Source organism: Neoarius graeffei, chromosome 10 (genome assembly GCF_027579695.1).
Source record: "Neoarius graeffei isolate fNeoGra1 chromosome 10, fNeoGra1.pri, whole genome shotgun sequence".
In the NCBI taxonomy this organism is placed as follows: Eukaryota; Metazoa; Chordata; class Actinopteri; order Siluriformes; family Ariidae; genus Neoarius; species Neoarius graeffei.
In genome coordinates, this window is record NC_083578.1 from 373,358 (window position 1) to 390,136 (window position 16,779).

Below are 16,779 nucleotides of genomic sequence, written 5' to 3' on the forward strand. Positions count from 1 at the left end.
AACCGATGGACCGTCTTCAGCTCTATCTTGCCAATGGTGATGTGTGGAGGGCGGTACTCTTCCCGAGGTGCAGGCTGATGGAGAACTTCTGTTTTCTTCAAGCTAACTTCCAGGCTGAAGAGTTGAGCAGCCTGAGTGAAGCAGGATGTAATATGCTGAAGGGCTGCCTCCGAATGAGCAACAAGGGCAGCAGCATCAGTGAAGAGTAGCTCATGGATGAGTTGCTCCAGTGTCTTGGTATGGGCCTGTAATCATCTCAGGTTGAAGAGGCTGCCCTCAGGTCAATAACAGATGTAAACACCATCTTTGTCCTCAAGATCGTCTGCAGCCTGCTGGAGCATCATGCTGAAAAAGATGGTGAAAAGTGTCGGTGCAAGTACGCAACCCTGCTTGACACCATTGCCAATTGGAAATGGCTCTGAAAGGTCATTGCTGTGTCTGACCTGGCCACACTGATCTTCGTGCAGTTGGATGACCATCCTGAGAAACTTTGGGGGACATCCTAGGCATTCCATGATCAGCCACAGACCTTTCCTGCTCAGTGTCAAACGCTTTCGTGAGATCGATGAACATCACATACAGACCCTTGTTCTGCTCCCTGCACTTCTCTTGAAGCTGCCTGAGAACAAAAACCATGTCAGTCATACCTCAGTTGGCTCTGTAGCCACACTGGCTCTCAGGGAGGTGTGCTTCCGCAATGGTGGGCACCAGTCTATTCAGAATAACTCTTGCCAGGATTTTTCCTGCAATAGAGAGCAGGGTTATCCCTCCAATAGTTGGAGCAGTCAGATTTTTCCCCTTTGTTCTTGTACAGGGTGATGATAACTGCATCATGGTGGTCCTATGGTAGTTTTCCTTTCTCTCAGCAACAGACAAGGAGCTCATGAAGTTTGATGTGCAATGCTAGACCCCCATGCTTCCAGATCTCTGGTGGAATGCTGTCTACTCCTGCTGCCTTGCCACTCTTTATCTGTTCTATGGCCTTGACTGTTTCTTCTAAAGTTGGAATCTCATCCACCTCAGCTTCCACTGGTTGTTGATGAATGCAAAGAATTGCCAAGTCTGCGACCGTGTGGTTGGCGCTGAAGAGAGCCTGAAAATGTTCTGACCATCACTTCAGGATCGATGTCCCATCTGTGAGGAGTGCCTGGCCATCTACATTACGCAAGGGACTCTGGACCTGGTATGAAGGGCCGAAGACTGCCTTCAGGGCTTCGTAAAACCCCCTGTAGTCACCCATATCTGCACAAAGCTGAGTTTTCTCTGCGAGGTTGATCCACCCCTCATTCTGGATCACTCAAATCTTGTGCTGGAGGTTGCTGCTTGCAAGACAGAAGGTTGCTTTTTTTCACAGGACAGGATGGTTGAGCAAGGTGAGCTTGGTGGGCGGCTCTCTTCTTCACCAGCAATTCTTGGATCTCTTGGTTGTTTTTGTCGAACCAGTCTCTGTTCTTCTTTGTAGAAAACTCTAAGACTTCCTCAGGGGTTTGTAGAATAGTGCTTTTCCAGGTGTTCCCAAAACACTTCTGGGGAGGGATCAGTAAACAAAGTAGGATCCTCAAGCTTAGCTTAAAGATTTTCCTGGAATTCAGCTTTCGCTTTGGCTGACTGGAAGATGCCAACGTGGAATGTCTTCCTTGGGGCACCTCCTCTCTTTGGCTTGGGTTTAAAGTGCAGCCTGAGTTTGTAGCAGACAAGATGATGGTCAGTATGACACTCTTCACTGGGCATCACTCGAGTGTGTAGGATGTCTTGTACATCACTCTGGTGCATCAAAATGTAGTCTATGAAGTGCCAATGCTTAGACCGAGGATACATCCAGGTTGTCTCCAGACTGTTTTTCTGCTGGAAGATGGTGTTGGTGATGGTGAGTTGGTGCTCTGTGCAAATCTCTAGCCGAAGGTGCCCATTGTCATTGCAGTTTCCAACACCATGTTTGCCGAGTACACCTTTCCAGGCTTCTGAATTTTGGCCTACTCTAGCGTTAAAGTCACCAAGGATAATAACCTTGTCATCTGCAGGGCAGTTCTGTACGAGATTGCGCAGATCAGTGTAAAACTTGTCCTTTTCTGTGGGATCTGCTTGAAGAGTAGTTTTTCTCCGTGATCCTTTACATATACTTTTTCTGTGATATGAGGAACTCTATACTGAAAATTTATTTATAGATACACACACACACACACTCTCTGTCTTGCTAAAGTATTCATCCCCCTTGGTGTTTGTCCTGTTTTGTTGCATTACAAGCTGGAATTAAAATGGATTTTGGGGGAGTTGGCAGCATTTGATTTACACAACATGCCTACCACTTTAAAGGTGAAAATTGTTGTTTTATTGTGACACAAACAATAATTAAGACGAAAAAACAGAAATCTGGAGTGTGCATAGGTATTCACACACACCCCACCCCCCTAAAGTTAATACTTTGTAGAGCCACCTTATGCTGTACTTACAGCTGTAAGTCTCTTGGGGTATGTCTCCATTAGCTTAGCATATCTAGCCACTGGGATTTTTGCCTATTCCTCAAGGCAAAACTGCTCCAACTCCTTCAAGTTAGATGGGTTGCGTTGGTGTACAGCAATCTTCAAGTTATGCCACAGATTCTCAATTGGCTTGAGATTTGAGCTTTGATTAGGCCATTCCAAGACACTTAAATGTTTCCCTTCAAACCACTCCAGTGTAACTTTAGCAGTATGTTTAGAGTCATTGTTCTGCTGGAACATGAACCTTCGTCCCAGTCTCAAACCTCTGGCCAACTCAAACAGGTTTTCCTCCAGAATTGCCTTGTATTTAGTGCCATCCATCTTTCCTTCAGTCCTGACCAGCTTTCCTGTCCCTGCAGATGGAAAACATCCCCACAGCATGATGCTGCCACCACCATGCTTCACTGTAGGAATGGTGTTCTCAGGGTGTTGGGTTTGTGCCACACATGGCATTTCCCATGATGGCCAAAAAGATCAATTTTAGTCTCATCTGACCAGAGAATCTTCTTCCATGTGTTTGGGGAGTCTGCCACATCCTGTTGGGCAAACTCCAAACGGGGTTTCTTAAGCAATGCCTTTTTTCTGGCCACTCTTCCATAAAGCCCCGCCCACTCTGTGGAGTGTACGGCTTCAAGTGATCTTATGCACAGATACTCCCATCTCCGCTGTGGATCTTTGCAGCTCTTTCAGTGTTATCTTTGGTGTCTTTGTTGCATCTCTGATTAATGCCCTCCTTGCCTGGTCTGTGAGTTTTGGTGGGTGGGGCCTTCTCATCAGGTTTGTGGTGGTGCCATATTCTTTCCATCTTGCTATAATGGATTTAATGGTGCTCCCTGGAATATTCAAAGTTTGGGATTTTTTTTTATAATCAAACCCTGATCTATACTTCTCCACAACTTTGTCTCTGACCTGTTTGGAGGTTCCTTGGTTTCATGATGCTTGCTTAGTCGTGTTGCAGAGTCAGGATCCTTCCAGAACAGGTTGATTTATACAGACATCATGTGACAGATCATGCGACACTTTGATTGCACACAGTTGAATCTTAATCAACTAATTATATGACTTATGAAGTGAATTGGTTGGAGCAGCTCTTATTTAGGGGTTTCATACGAAAGAGGGGTGAATACCTACGCACACTCCAGATTTCTGTTTGTTCATCTTAATTATTGTTTGTGTCACAATAAAACAACAATTTTGACTTTTAAAGTGGTAGGCATGTTGTGTAAATCAAATGGTGCTAACCCCCCAAAAATCCATTTTAATTCCAGCTTGTAATGCGACAAAACAGGACAAACACCAAGGGGGATGAATACTTCATATATATATATATATAAAATCTCTTACCTCTGACTGGTCGTTGTCATATTGTTCCCAGGGAATTATTAAGATGATTTTGGCCACAGGATACAGCTGCAAAATGAATTAATTAATTAATAAGGGCATATTTACATGAGACTAATTGTATACAGTAAACCATGTAAATAAAAATATGAACAGTTCTCAGAGTGTAAATTTATAGCGTTCACGTATTATAACCTGATAGTCAGCACTGTGTTTTCACTCGCTGCTCTCCTCACAAGCTGCCGAGTTTCAGTTTCATTTTACTGCACAGTTCTGCTTTTGTTTCTACAGACATCCGGGTGGAGTCTGCATGATACAATGTGTTTACAGTCTGAATGTAAACACTCTCATAGGTTTGTTTGTGTTTTGAGAGGAAAGGTCGGTTTGAGATTGGACGATAATTTAGATTATTGGGATCAGCACCAGTTTTTTCAGAATTGGAATTATTGCAGCTGTTTTGAGAGATGAAGGCACAGGAGCACTAATAAGGGAGGAATGAATGATGTTAGTTATTACAGAGGAAATGGAGGGTAAACAAGCTTTTACCAGATGAGTAGGAAGGGGCTCTAACAGGCAGGTAGAAGATTTAGATTTTTGAGTAAAACCAGAGAGATCAGCCACAGTTGGGAGTGTAAAACTAGAAAGAAAAGAAAGAGGGGGATCATAAAAATCTGGATATGGTGAGCTGTATGCTGTATGACCAGATGAAGTCAATTGCTGGTGGCTATTTTCAATTTTAGCATTAAAAAAGGTCATGAAACTATTATATTGAGCATTATCCTACAGATGAGGTAGAAGAGTATCAGAGGGTCAGAGAATGTTATTTACAGTAGAAAGTAATGCTCTGGTGTTCCCTTTGCCAGACTTCAGTAAGTGCTCAGAGTAAGCAGTTTTAGCTGTAGGACGAGAATCCTTATAATAACACGTGTTCATCATACAGAGACAATAAATTATTACACAGTGATGCAGCAGAATTCAGCTTTTTACTGTGTGTGACACCTGCAGATGGCAGCACAATTCTACTGCTGAAAACACACACACACACACACACACACACACACACACACACACACACACACCATGTAGACAGTGTCCTCTTCACACACTGACCTTGTGGGGACTAAAGACAAAAATCCTGATGCTGTAACCGATAACATTCACAAACACTGTCAGGCTAGGCTAGGCTACTGCTCCTTCCCATCCTCTGTCCTCCTGTTACCCCTCCTCCCCCCCAGAGAGGAGTTGTACAGTCTGATGGTGTGAGGGACAAAGGAGTTTTTGAGTCTGTTCGTCCTGCACTTGGGAAGGAGCATTCTGTCACTGAACAGGCTCCTCTGGTTGCTGATGACGGTGTGCAGAGGGTGACTGGCATCATCCATGATGTTCAGTAGTTTGTCCATAAACCTCTTCTCTGCCACCGTCACCAGAGAGTCCAGCTTCATGCCGACCACAGAGCTGGCCCGCCTGATCAGTTTGTCCAACCTGGATGTGTCCTTCTTGGATGTGCTGCCCCCCCAGCACACCACAGTGTAAAACAGGACACTGGCGACCACAGACTGATGGAACGTCCACAGGAGTTTCCTGCAGATGTTAAAGGACCGCAGCCTCCTAAGGAAGTATAGCCTGCTCTGTCCCTTCCTGTGTGATTGGTGTTGCAAGTCCAGTCCAGCTTGCTGTCCAGCCACAGCCCGAGGTACTTGTAAGAATCCACAGCCTCCACCTCGACTCCCTTAATCAGAACTGGTCGTGACCTTGGTCTGGACCTCCCAAAGTCAATGACCAGCTCCTTGGTTTTCGAGGTGTTGAGCTGCAGATGGTTCCTGTTGCACCACACAGCAAAGTCCCTCACCAGGCTCCTATACTCCTCCTCTCTGTCGTCACTGATACACCCAACAATGTCTGTGTCATTGGCAAACTTCTGAATGTGACACAGCTCCGAGTTGTAGCAGAAGTCCGCAGTGTACAGGGTGAAGAGAAGAGGGGCCAGCACTGTGCCCTGGGGTGCTCCGGTGCTGCTAATCACAGTGTCAGACGTGATGTCCTTCAGCCTGACGTACTGCGGCCTGTCAGTGAGGTAGCTGGAGATCCAGGTGGCCAGGCAGGGGTCCACTCGTATCCTGTTCAGTTTGTCCTGAAGCAGTAGGGGCTGGATGGTGTTGAAGGCACTCGAGAAGTCCAAGAAGAGGATCCTCACTGTGCCGTTTCCCTTATTCAGATGCGAGTGGGCTCGGTGTAGCAGGTAGAGGATGGCGTCTTCCACACTGACACCTGCCCGGTACGCAAACTGCAGACAGTCCTGGACATGTTGTACCTGGGGTCTGAGGAGGCTGAGGAAGAGCTGCTTCAACATCATCAGATGTGAAGTGAGTGTCACTGGTCGGAAGTTATTCAGCTCGCTGGGCCGATACTTTTTGAGAACTGGAACGATACATGATGTCTTCCAGAGGGTGGGCACTCTCCCCAGCTGCAGGCTAAGGTTGAAGATGCGTTGGAGTTGTTCACCCAGTTCAGCAGCGCAGGTCTTCAGTTTCACCTCCTGCTGTGCTGCTTTCATCGCCTCCCTATCCCTGCTCCTGAAGGAGGCCTTCTTTCTGTTGAGGACAGCTTTGACTTCCTGTGTTACCCATGGCTTGTTATTAGGGTAACACCGTACAGTCTTAGCGGGGGAGACCACGTCTGCACAGAAGTTGAGGTAATCTGTCAGACAGTGTGTCAGCCCCTCTATGTCCTCACAGTGTGGTCTCAGCAGCACATCCCAGTCTGTGATGTCATAGCAGTCCCTGAGGGCATCTTCCATTTCAGGGGACCACCTCCTGATGGAGCTAGTTGTTGCAGGCTGCCTTTGAACCAGGGGGGGTGTACTTTGGCTGTAGATGAACCAGGTTTTGGTCAGACTTCCCTAGTGGGGGGAGGGGTGTGACTCTGTATGCATCCCTTACATTAGCATACAGCAAGTCAATTGTCCTGTTGTTCCTTGTTGGACAATCCACAGCCTGGTAAAAAGCAGCCAAAGTAGAGTCCAAAGTAGCGTGATTAAAGTCCCCAGAAATGAAGATAAATGCCTCAGGGTGCTGTGTCTGCAGCCTTGCTGTGACAGAGTGAATCCTCTCACATGCAGTGGCTGTGTCTGCCTTCGGAGGGATGTAAACACAGATGGTCATCACGTGACTGAACTCCCTTGGCAGATAATATGGCCGCAGGCTAATGGCTAACAGCTCCAAGTCCAGGCAACATAAAACTGTCTTTACAGAGATATGTCCTCGGTTACACCAGTGGTTGTTAACATAAATGATGAGTTCCCCACCTTTGCTTTTCCTGCATGTGTTAGTGTCTCTGTCGGCTCTCACAGCAGTGAATCCCCGCAGGTCCACGTTAGCATCCAGTACGAGGTGTGTTAGCCATGTCTCCGTAAAGATAAATAAGCTGCTCTCCCAGTAAATCCGCTGGTTGTTCAGAGCGGAAAGCTCGTCGACTTTATTCAGCAGCGAGTTCACATTCCCCATGATAACGGAGGGAATGGATGGTTTGTAGCGCCACTGGTTGTCTGCTAGCCTAGCCTTTAGCTTAGCTCTGGCTTTGCAGCCCCTGGGTTTCCTCCTCAGCTCCGCCGGGATGGGGTGTCATATCTCTGCTTGTCCCATTGTTTTCAGGCCAGCAGCTCCTCTCTCGAATAAGCAAGAAAACTGGCTCCTGGTTGCGTGTTAATTTAAATATATCCATGTTATATACAGTAGTTAAACACACTATGTCTTCATAAGAAGAGCAAAAAAGTAAAAAAAAAAAAGGTGGAAAAAAGAGGTTTAAAGAGCTAAAAACTACAGAGCTACTGGAGAGGCAGCCGTCTCACACAGAGCCCAAACATTATACTTTCTTAGTATGTATTATTTGTATTATTCATTCATTCATTCATTCAGTGTTCATGTGTAAATATTTTAGTGTTTGTTTCGTGAGTTACATGTTGCTCACATGTGTAACACATCTGGCAAATCAAACTGATCTGGTTTATTTTTTACTGAATGTATTTTGCATGTGATCCTCAAGCTGAAGCCTAAATTTTAATCTGATTTAATCTGATATTAATAGATATCTTCATGTGTGATTTACATGAACATTTAAATAATCTGATGAGACATTGGATAATAATCAGATGTCAGTGTAATCATGTAAATGTTTAGTGAACTGTTGATGTGCATTTATCAATATATTTTAACTTTAAGATTAAAACTCAGCAAAGTAGTCTTAACACCAACCAATACGACAACTTCTAACAATACTACTACAGTCAATACTAGTGCAAATACTCCTGCTCTTACTGCTCCGATTGATTCAGTTCAATTTTATTTGTTTCACACTTTTAATAACTGACATTGTTACAAAGCAGCTTTACAGAAATACATAAATTCTGAAGTTGAATTATAAATATATTAATTTATATTGAGTAAGCCAGAGGTGACAGTGTTGAGGAAAAACTCCCTGTTAATTAATTAATTACTACTAGAGCAGCGGCTACAATTATCGACAGTCCATAATTATCAACACCTTTTCAGATTTACCAATAAAAAAAAAAAGTTTTACAAAGGTGAGTTTCAGTTACAACAGTTATTATTGGTTAATTCATCGACCAGAAGACCCCCGCCCCGCCTTTTGATCTTGTCGTCTGATGACACAGCTCATTACCTGAGATGGAATTTTTTTTAGCACGATCAGCAATTTTTCAGAAAACCCAGATGTTATCATCACAGGTAAGCATGGTGGAAAGATCATAGACATGTTTTTACTTATCAAATTCACTGATATTTCATGATCTCCTAGTCAAAACCTACTTTGTTTCTTAAGCCAGTATCTCACTGGGCTGCAACAGCCCATGACTAGTTGGAGACACAACAATTGCGATAAAATATGTGACTTAGCGACAATTTTCACTTGGAATCACACTAAATTGATATTTGCATGTTTTACCGCAATTGTTGTGTCTCCAACTAGTCGCAGGCTGTCGCAGCCCGGCTTTCCCTCGGCAGGCAGAGAAGTAGAGGAAGCCTCACGGAAACTGACTTGAGAAGGGTTCACGGCGGCTTTGCGACACCAGCGATGCATTTGCGGTGGAGTGCTGCTATACGTGAAAAATTATATCAAATGTGAATGCATTGTTTTCAAAGTTGCTGTCACTCTAGAATATGTTGCTGTAAAACTGGTACTATCCCAACAAATGTCATTTATGATTATAGGTTTTTACAGACCCCCAAATGCAAATGACACCTTTTATGACCAGCTCGCTGGTATCTTGAAAGAGTGTAATTACAACAAGGAGATCATCCTAATGGGTGATTTTAACATAAACTGGGAGGATAAGGTGAAGAGAAGAAAATTGAAAACCATTATGGATAAATATCATTTTGATCAGTTGATTAAAGGTCCAACAAGGATTGGGCACAGTTCAAGCACACAACTAGATCTGGTCTTCTCCAATAAACCTGGAAGGATAACAAAAACATAATTTCATTACTAGTTTGACTGATCATAATTTAATTTTAGTGGCAAGGAAATTAACAAAAAAGAGATTTCAAAATACTTCATCACATCACACATTATTCTTTTATACCAAAAAGCAAATAAGCTGCATTTGATAATGAAGTAAATAATGTAAATTGGAATGAGTTACTGTCTACTGAAGACTTGAGGCATGGCTGTGACTTATTTACAGCAACTATTAATTCCATAAGAGCTAGTATACCTCAGAAGTTCGGAAAAAAAAACCCAGGACTAAAGTTGATTTACCCTGGTTTAATGAAACCCTATGGAAGTTGATGAAGAGTAGAGACTCTGCATTAAGGAAAGCCATTAAAGCAAGAAGAGATACAGATATGTTGATTTACAAAGGTATGAGAAATAAAGTTATTAGAGAACTGCGATTTGCTAAATCAAAATTTTATCTCCAAGTAATGAATGAAGCAAAAGAAATTTGGAAGAATATTAAATCACCTCATAGGGAAGGAACAATATTTCTCTGGGGGGCTTCAGTTAAAAGTTCAGGGTAAGCTAGTTGAGGATGATACTACTACTGCCTCTTTTAATTATTTTTTTTTGAATCAGTACAGGAGCTAGGTAAACATTTTAAAAAGATGGATCTGAAGAATACTGTCCACGTTAACAGGTTAGGACAGGTTTTTGATCTTGATATAGTTGATGAAGGGAAAGTTCACAAAATAATTTGCTCCCTTAGAAATTCAAAGTGCAGAGATGCCCTTCATCGAGACACAATGCTTATTAAAAAGCATGTTGATAGTCTAACCCCCCCATTGCTCATTTAATTAATCTCTCAATTATTCAAAGTCTTTTTCCCTCAAATTGGAAACATGCCATTGTGACTCCTGTATATAAATCTGGTGATCAGTATGAAGCCAGTAATTATAGACCTATAAGCATACCGCCTGTATTATCAAAGGTGGCTGAGAAGGTTGTCATTGAACAGCTGACAACATTTCTTAACTCAAGCAACCCAAGTTTACACAGTATGCAGTTTGGCTTCAGAAAAAATTATTCCATTGAAACTGCAGTCTTGCACCTCATAGAACAAGTAAAATCTAAGCTGGCCAAAGGCGGGATTGTTGGTGCTGTATTTTTAGATCTACGGAAAGCATTTGATACAGTTAATCATGATGTACTCATTTCTAAACTTGCAAAATTTAACTTCTGAACTAATACTCTGGCATGGATGTCCTCATATCTATCCAATAGAATGCAGTGTGTTAAAGTAAAAAATGTGTGTTCCAGTTACCTAGAGTGTAAAATGGGTGTGCCTCAAGGTTCAATGTTAGGCCCACTACTGTTCAGTCTATATATCAACAACCTACTTCAGAATTGTCATGGCGTGGATGTACAGATGTATGCTGATGATACAGTATTATACACGCATGCAAAAAACGCTCAGGTGGCAGCTGAGAAATTAACAAAAGCAATGGAGGGTGTAGTTAATTGGCTTGACCAATCTTGTCTTAGTCTAAATGTCAGCAAGACAAAAGGTGTGTTTTTCTCTAAGACCAACACTCACACTTCTAACACAGGTATATTTATTCGGGGTGAACAGATTGACATAGTAACCCAATTCAAATATATTGGTGTGACACTAGATGTAAATCTAAACTTTAAGAAACACATAAAAAACATGACCAAAACTATTAAATACAATCTAGCAAATTTTAGACAGATTAGACATTCTCTTTCTATGGAAGCAGCAAAGATATTTATGCATGCATTGATTTTCTCACATATTTCATACTGTATGACCTGTTGGGGGCAGGCTGGAAAAACCACAACCAAACAAATTGAATCATTATATAAACAAGAATTAAAGGTGTTTGATAAAAAGCCATTTCTGCACCATCACTGTGAAATTTTAGACAAACATAATCTCTTGAGCTTTGAGAATTTTCCTTTCTTTTCAAACCTCTGCATAGTGTATAGAATTTTAAATGGTCTGGCTCCTACTTGTTTATTTGAATTTGTCCATTGTCGCCCTGTAAACTCTGTAAGATCCACCAGAATAGCATCCATACACAATTGCATAGTACCCTTTCGCTATTCTACTTTTGGTCAGTCAGCATTTGCAGTGAATGCCACCACACAGTGGAATGACATACCCGACAACATAAAGAGCTCTGGCTCTATTAGCAGTTTTAAATTGCGATTAAAACATCTATTGAAAACCACCCAACACTGCACTCACTGATGACTGACAAAACACTTTCATACACATCATATACTTTCTGTAGTTTTATCTACTCACAATGGTGTTGACTGTGTGTATAGTGGAGTTATGTGTGTCTTGTTGTATTTTGTATTGTCTATATTGTATTGTCTATTATGTTTGTATGTTTGAATGTTGTCCTGTGTTTATTTGTAATTGTGCCCTGCCAGGGGGACTGCAGATGTAAATTAGCCAAAGGCTAACTCTGGTACATTTATGTTAAATGTACCAGAGTTAAATGATGGAAACATTTATGTTAAAAACTGTACATGGTCCCCTACAAATAAAATTACATAATAATAATAATAATTTTGAGAGATATTTTGTCGCGCAAATTTTTTGAACATGTTCAAAATTTCAGCAAAGAAGGAGAGACACTTTGTGACTCATGCGAGGAAATTGAGAAGCCCCGCGAATGTTTCAAGACACTTTTGAAACTCTCTCGCAAACGATGTTCGCAATTTGTCACAAGCTGTTGCAGCCCAGTGAGATACTACCCTTACTCTTTCATTCGACAGTCGCCATTTTGTATCTAAACGCGCGTTTGAGAAGTCACGTGAGGTGTCAATAATAGAGATCACTTTCACCGGTGTCCACCATGATCGACACCCTGTGGGATTAAGTGACATTTACAACTGTTATGGATCGATCTTTGTGTAACGTTGTTGAAGTAGATGAAGTACTTTTAAAAAAATTAAAGGGCTGTGATTTATAATTTTTTTTCTGATTCATAACAGAATGGAATGTTTAGAGTATTTGGAATCCGATAGCAATAAATAGAATTAGAGCAGAATTAAATTCCTAACATAAAAAATTACATGCTTGAAATATTCAGATTCTTCGATTCCATTCAGAAAATATATTTTTTTGCAGTTTGTTATAAATATCTACCACATATTACAATATCAGTAGACAGTTTATATTTTGGTTTGAGGAATGACGTGCGACCTTTGACCTGGATGTTCATGTGGTTACAATCTCAATTTCCTGTTGACATTTATTGGTAAACTACAAAACTAGAAATTAATACAAACAACAACGAATGATTAACAAAATGTGATCTACGAAAATACTTAGAAAGTGGAACAAAAAGATTTTCTGACACAGGGTAAACATTATCAGTTCATTTGTTTACAAACGTTAGAATTACTTCCTCATTTATGTAAACACTGACATCCATATATTTATATAAAACATATTTTGTACTAAATACAAGTCTATCTAAAACAAATTTTAAATAAAAACTATGTTTTGTTAACTTAATACCACATACCAATTATTATTCATTTATTTTTTATAAATAATCATCTGGATGTCGATAATTGTGGAGAAAAGTGTCAATACTTGTGGAATGGCATCACGTAATCTGATACGCTAAGTAATTGGGAATCAACTCATTTTTTTCCAGTGGAAGTTTGAGTAATTATTCATGCACAATTTACATATTGAAAGTCTTTTCTACTTTTGCAACGACCAAAAGATCGTTAAGGTGTTGATAATTGTAGTCACCGTGCTACTACTACTAGGTACTACTACTACTACTACTACTACTAATAATAATAATAATAATAATAATAGGAAACATTGCTGTGCTGCCATTTGGTATGTGTTAAATTAACCTATGTTAATTAATCTGTTTTTTTCTTTGCAGTTTAGTTCATGCACATACACACATTATTAATTAATCAATTAATTAAAAATAAACATGCCCAAACGGTGATCATTTCTAATTTATATTTATCTAATTTATATATTTATCTATATTTTGTCTTTTATTCTCGCCTTCTCTTCTTAGCTTTAGTCATATAAAGCACTGTGTGTGTAATATGCCATAAAAATAAACTTACTTTGTCTGAAAATTGGATTATTTGATTCAAAGCCAGAGGATTTATTGGATAATTGCTGAATTCAGATTATGATCAGATTATCTGTGCACATCTACACACACTGAGTAAAAATTTAGATGTCAATGGAACAGTGTGTAAATGTTGTAGATTCATGAACAGATTTTAGTTTGAAGGTTAAACGTGAAGCCTCTCTGAGTAAAACATGACTGATGATAATTTCTGCAATCAGAGCTGTTCCACATGGAGGTGATGTACAGCTCTGACACTGTGGGGTGTAAAATGCTCTTCTCCACCTATAAACCTCTTTCTCTCTCTCTCACACACACACACACACACACACACACACAGAACAGAGTGGCGAGAGCATCAGCGTGTGAGTGCTCACACAGCCATGTGTCCACACACACCCAGAGAGACGAGTTCAGATGAGTGAGTGCAGCATGGAGAGGATGGACGTGAACACGAGTGTGAACATCACTGAGGGAGTCGGAGAGCTTCGCTCCACTCTCAGGTCACAGCTCGTCACCTCGCTGCTGCTCGGCGCTCTCATTCTCTTTGCCATTGTGGGAAACACGTGTGTCATCACTGCCATTGCTTTGGAACGATCTCTCCAGAATGTGGCTAATTACTTAATTGGCTCATTAGCAGTCACGGACCTCATGGTGTCAGTTCTGGTTCTGCCCATGGCTGCTCTCTATCAGGTTCTGGACAAGTGGACTTTGGGTCAGGAGGTCTGTGATCTGTTCATCGCTCTGGATGTTTTATGCTGCACGTCTTCCATCCTTCACCTTTGTGCCATTGCTCTGGATCGTTATTGGACCATCACTGACCCCATTGACTATGTGAACAAACGGACCCCGAAACGCGCCGCCATGTTAATCAGCCTCACGTGGATCGTCGGATTCTCCATCTCCATCCCTCCAATGTTGGGATGGAGGAAACCAGAGGACCGCTCTGACCCCAATGCCTGTTCCATCAGCCAGGACCCAGCGTACACCGTGTACTCCACATTTGGGGCTTTCTACCTCCCGCTTGTCATCATGCTTGTGCTTTACGGACGCATTTTTAGAGCTGTCAGATTTCGCATCCGGAAAAACGTTGGGAAGCGTCGGAGAGCGACAGCTAGGATTCCTGGCCATGAGGAAATCACAGTGAGCCCCAGTGCCAATGGAGCCACAAAACCCAAAACAGAGTTCATGGAACTCAGAGCGGAAAACTGTAAACGGCACGTCCTGCCACTTGCTAACACCTCGCTGTTGGAGAAAAAGAACGGGAAGAGCATGGAAACAAAGAGAAAAGTGGTGCTGGCACGGGAACGCAGGGCAGTGAAGACACTCGGCATCATCATGGGAACGTTCATCCTGTGCTGGCTGCCGTTCTTCACTGTGGCGCTTGTGCTGCCATTCTGCAAGTCACGATGTTCGATGCCCAACTGGCTCGGAGACGTCATCAACTGGCTCGGCTATTCCAACTCTCTCCTGAATCCCGTCATCTACGCCTACTTCAATAAAGACTTCCAGAATGCATTCAAGAAAATTGTAAAATGTAAATGCATTAGACCATGAGGCTCGACTGCTCGTGTCATTGTCTGCCATTTTGAATTGCTGAAAGGGATTGTGAGTAAGCAGATTTTCATTACGCAGGGTTCAGGTGCAAAAATCCTTAGCGGTAGATTACTGCCGATATAAATACGTGTGTGTTTATAAATGAACCTAAATAAACACTGTGCTGAATTGTTCATTTCTTTTCAGATAAACAAATAAATGTAATTCTAAACTCTTGTAGCCTTGAACACCTACCGCATTGGATACATTTATTTTCAGCTCAACACACACTGTAAATGGGTCAAAGATCAGATGTGCATTTACAAATACGTTCAAAGATTTTGTGTGTAATATCCTCATTTTATATATATATATAAAATGAGGATATTACATAGTTATGTGAAGTTTATCTTCAAGTGGTGAACACATTGACGAGTGAGCGAAGTGAATGAGAAGTGAACATGAATTTCGTATGAAAAATGTGAGAAGTGTTTTACTGAGAAATATACTTGTGTTCAGATGTATATAAATAGGAAAAATAAAATCCTGGACTTGTCAATAAAACATCAGTCTACATTAAATATTGAATCTCAAACCATAAACAATGTCACAGCAGCGCTCCAGATTGCTCTCTGTGACGTATTCTTTTGCGAATAGCGCAGGCCAGATGCTTTTTTCCAATTCATATGGAATTATAACAGTCATGTGACTTGATGTTAAAATGTCAACCTGAGAACCACGTGCTCAAAGTTTTTGTCTGTTAATGAGTCACAAAGTCCACGACATTGACATCATTATTAAATTGTTAGTAGTTTTTAATTTATTCTCAACTAGAATGAAAATAATAAATATTGTACTTCATGCTCACTGTTCGATACCAGTGTCCAGGGACTTAATGAAACTTTAATGTTTTGTCTTTGAGCCAGGTGTTAATGAACCGCTGGGGATTTTGCTGCTTTCCCCCTCCACTGTAAATCGCTGTGTACTGTTGATAAATTTACTGAATTTAACTGTTAAAATACTCTGATCATTAGCACTGTAAAATCATTTAAATTAACATCCTTCATGAACTTCACCAGAAAGACGTATTTCAGTAAAAATAAAATGTATTCAGATGATGAAGCTTGTTGTTCTTGTTTGTGCCTCAGTGATTTCAGAATCGGGTTTATTGGCCAAGTTTGTTCTCACACACAGAATTTGGATCGGACCATCGGTGTCGCTGTAGCGGTACAGAAAATAATGTTTATATGGATATGTAATGCACAATACAGACAATAAAAGCAATCAATTTGCCAACAATTGCAATTTTTCTATTTCTTAAAGAATGACATCTTACTTTTTATCTGTTTATAGGAAACAATGTTCATGAAACAAGTTACTGTTGTCACTTCATTTACAGCATCTCAGTCGTTCTCTCACCAGACTTTCTTTATTCTTTCTTGAAGTTAATAAGACAATCACAGCTTGTCGTGTTCCTGAGGAACTGTCGAGAAGCGTAAACTCCTCTGTCCTGAAGACGTCAGAAAACTGTAAGTTCCAGCTTCACCTCTGACTGATACACAGCACTGACACTGGAGACTCCTTCCAGAAACTTTACACAAACACTTTTCTGTTCATCCAGCTTTCTCAGGAGCCTGGCCATGTTGGAGGCCATTTTTAGCAAGCAGATAACATCATCTACACAGCACCAAACTCACCCTACCACCTCCTGAGCTGTGATTAAGAGTCCATGCACCTGAGGGAACCTGCTGCTCTGGTATTTTGGCAGTTGGTGTAATTTTAGTCATTATCCATTAGGTAGGTGTTTCTCCTCCTCCCCATTA

The 16,779-nt window shown here is 41.3% G+C and overlaps 2 protein-coding genes across 4 annotated transcripts in view; one reads left to right on the forward strand and one right to left on the reverse strand.

The window, feature by feature from the left end:
* Window positions 1-4,078, reverse strand: part of LOC132892704 (ribonuclease inhibitor-like) — a 34,259-nt gene extending 30,181 nt beyond the window's left edge. For all 3 annotated transcript variants that reach the window (XR_009655476.1, XM_060931025.1, XM_060931024.1), the window contains exons 1-2: window positions 4,017-4,078; window positions 3,825-3,890 (exon numbers count right to left, since the gene is read on the reverse strand). Coding sequence is in view for 2 of the 3 variants with exons in the window: in XM_060931025.1 (XP_060787008.1) it covers window positions 3,825-3,844 (20 nt within the window). In the remaining variant the exon portion in view is untranslated. The remainder of the gene's footprint in view (window positions 1-3,824; window positions 3,891-4,016) is intronic.
* Window positions 4,079-13,852: 9,774 nt separating this feature from the next.
* htr1aa (5-hydroxytryptamine (serotonin) receptor 1A a) lies at window positions 13,853-14,977 on the forward strand. Its single transcript, XM_060930627.1, has one exon. The coding sequence runs from the start codon at window positions 13,853-13,855 to the stop codon at window positions 14,975-14,977; it is 1,125 nt and encodes a 374-aa protein (XP_060786610.1).
* Window positions 14,978-16,779: the final 1,802 nt, after the last annotated feature.

Coding starts and splice junctions, on each gene's coding strand:
- htr1aa (XM_060930627.1), top strand. CDS start 13,853: ATGGAGAGGATGGACGTGAACACGAGTGTGAACATCACTGAGGGAGTC.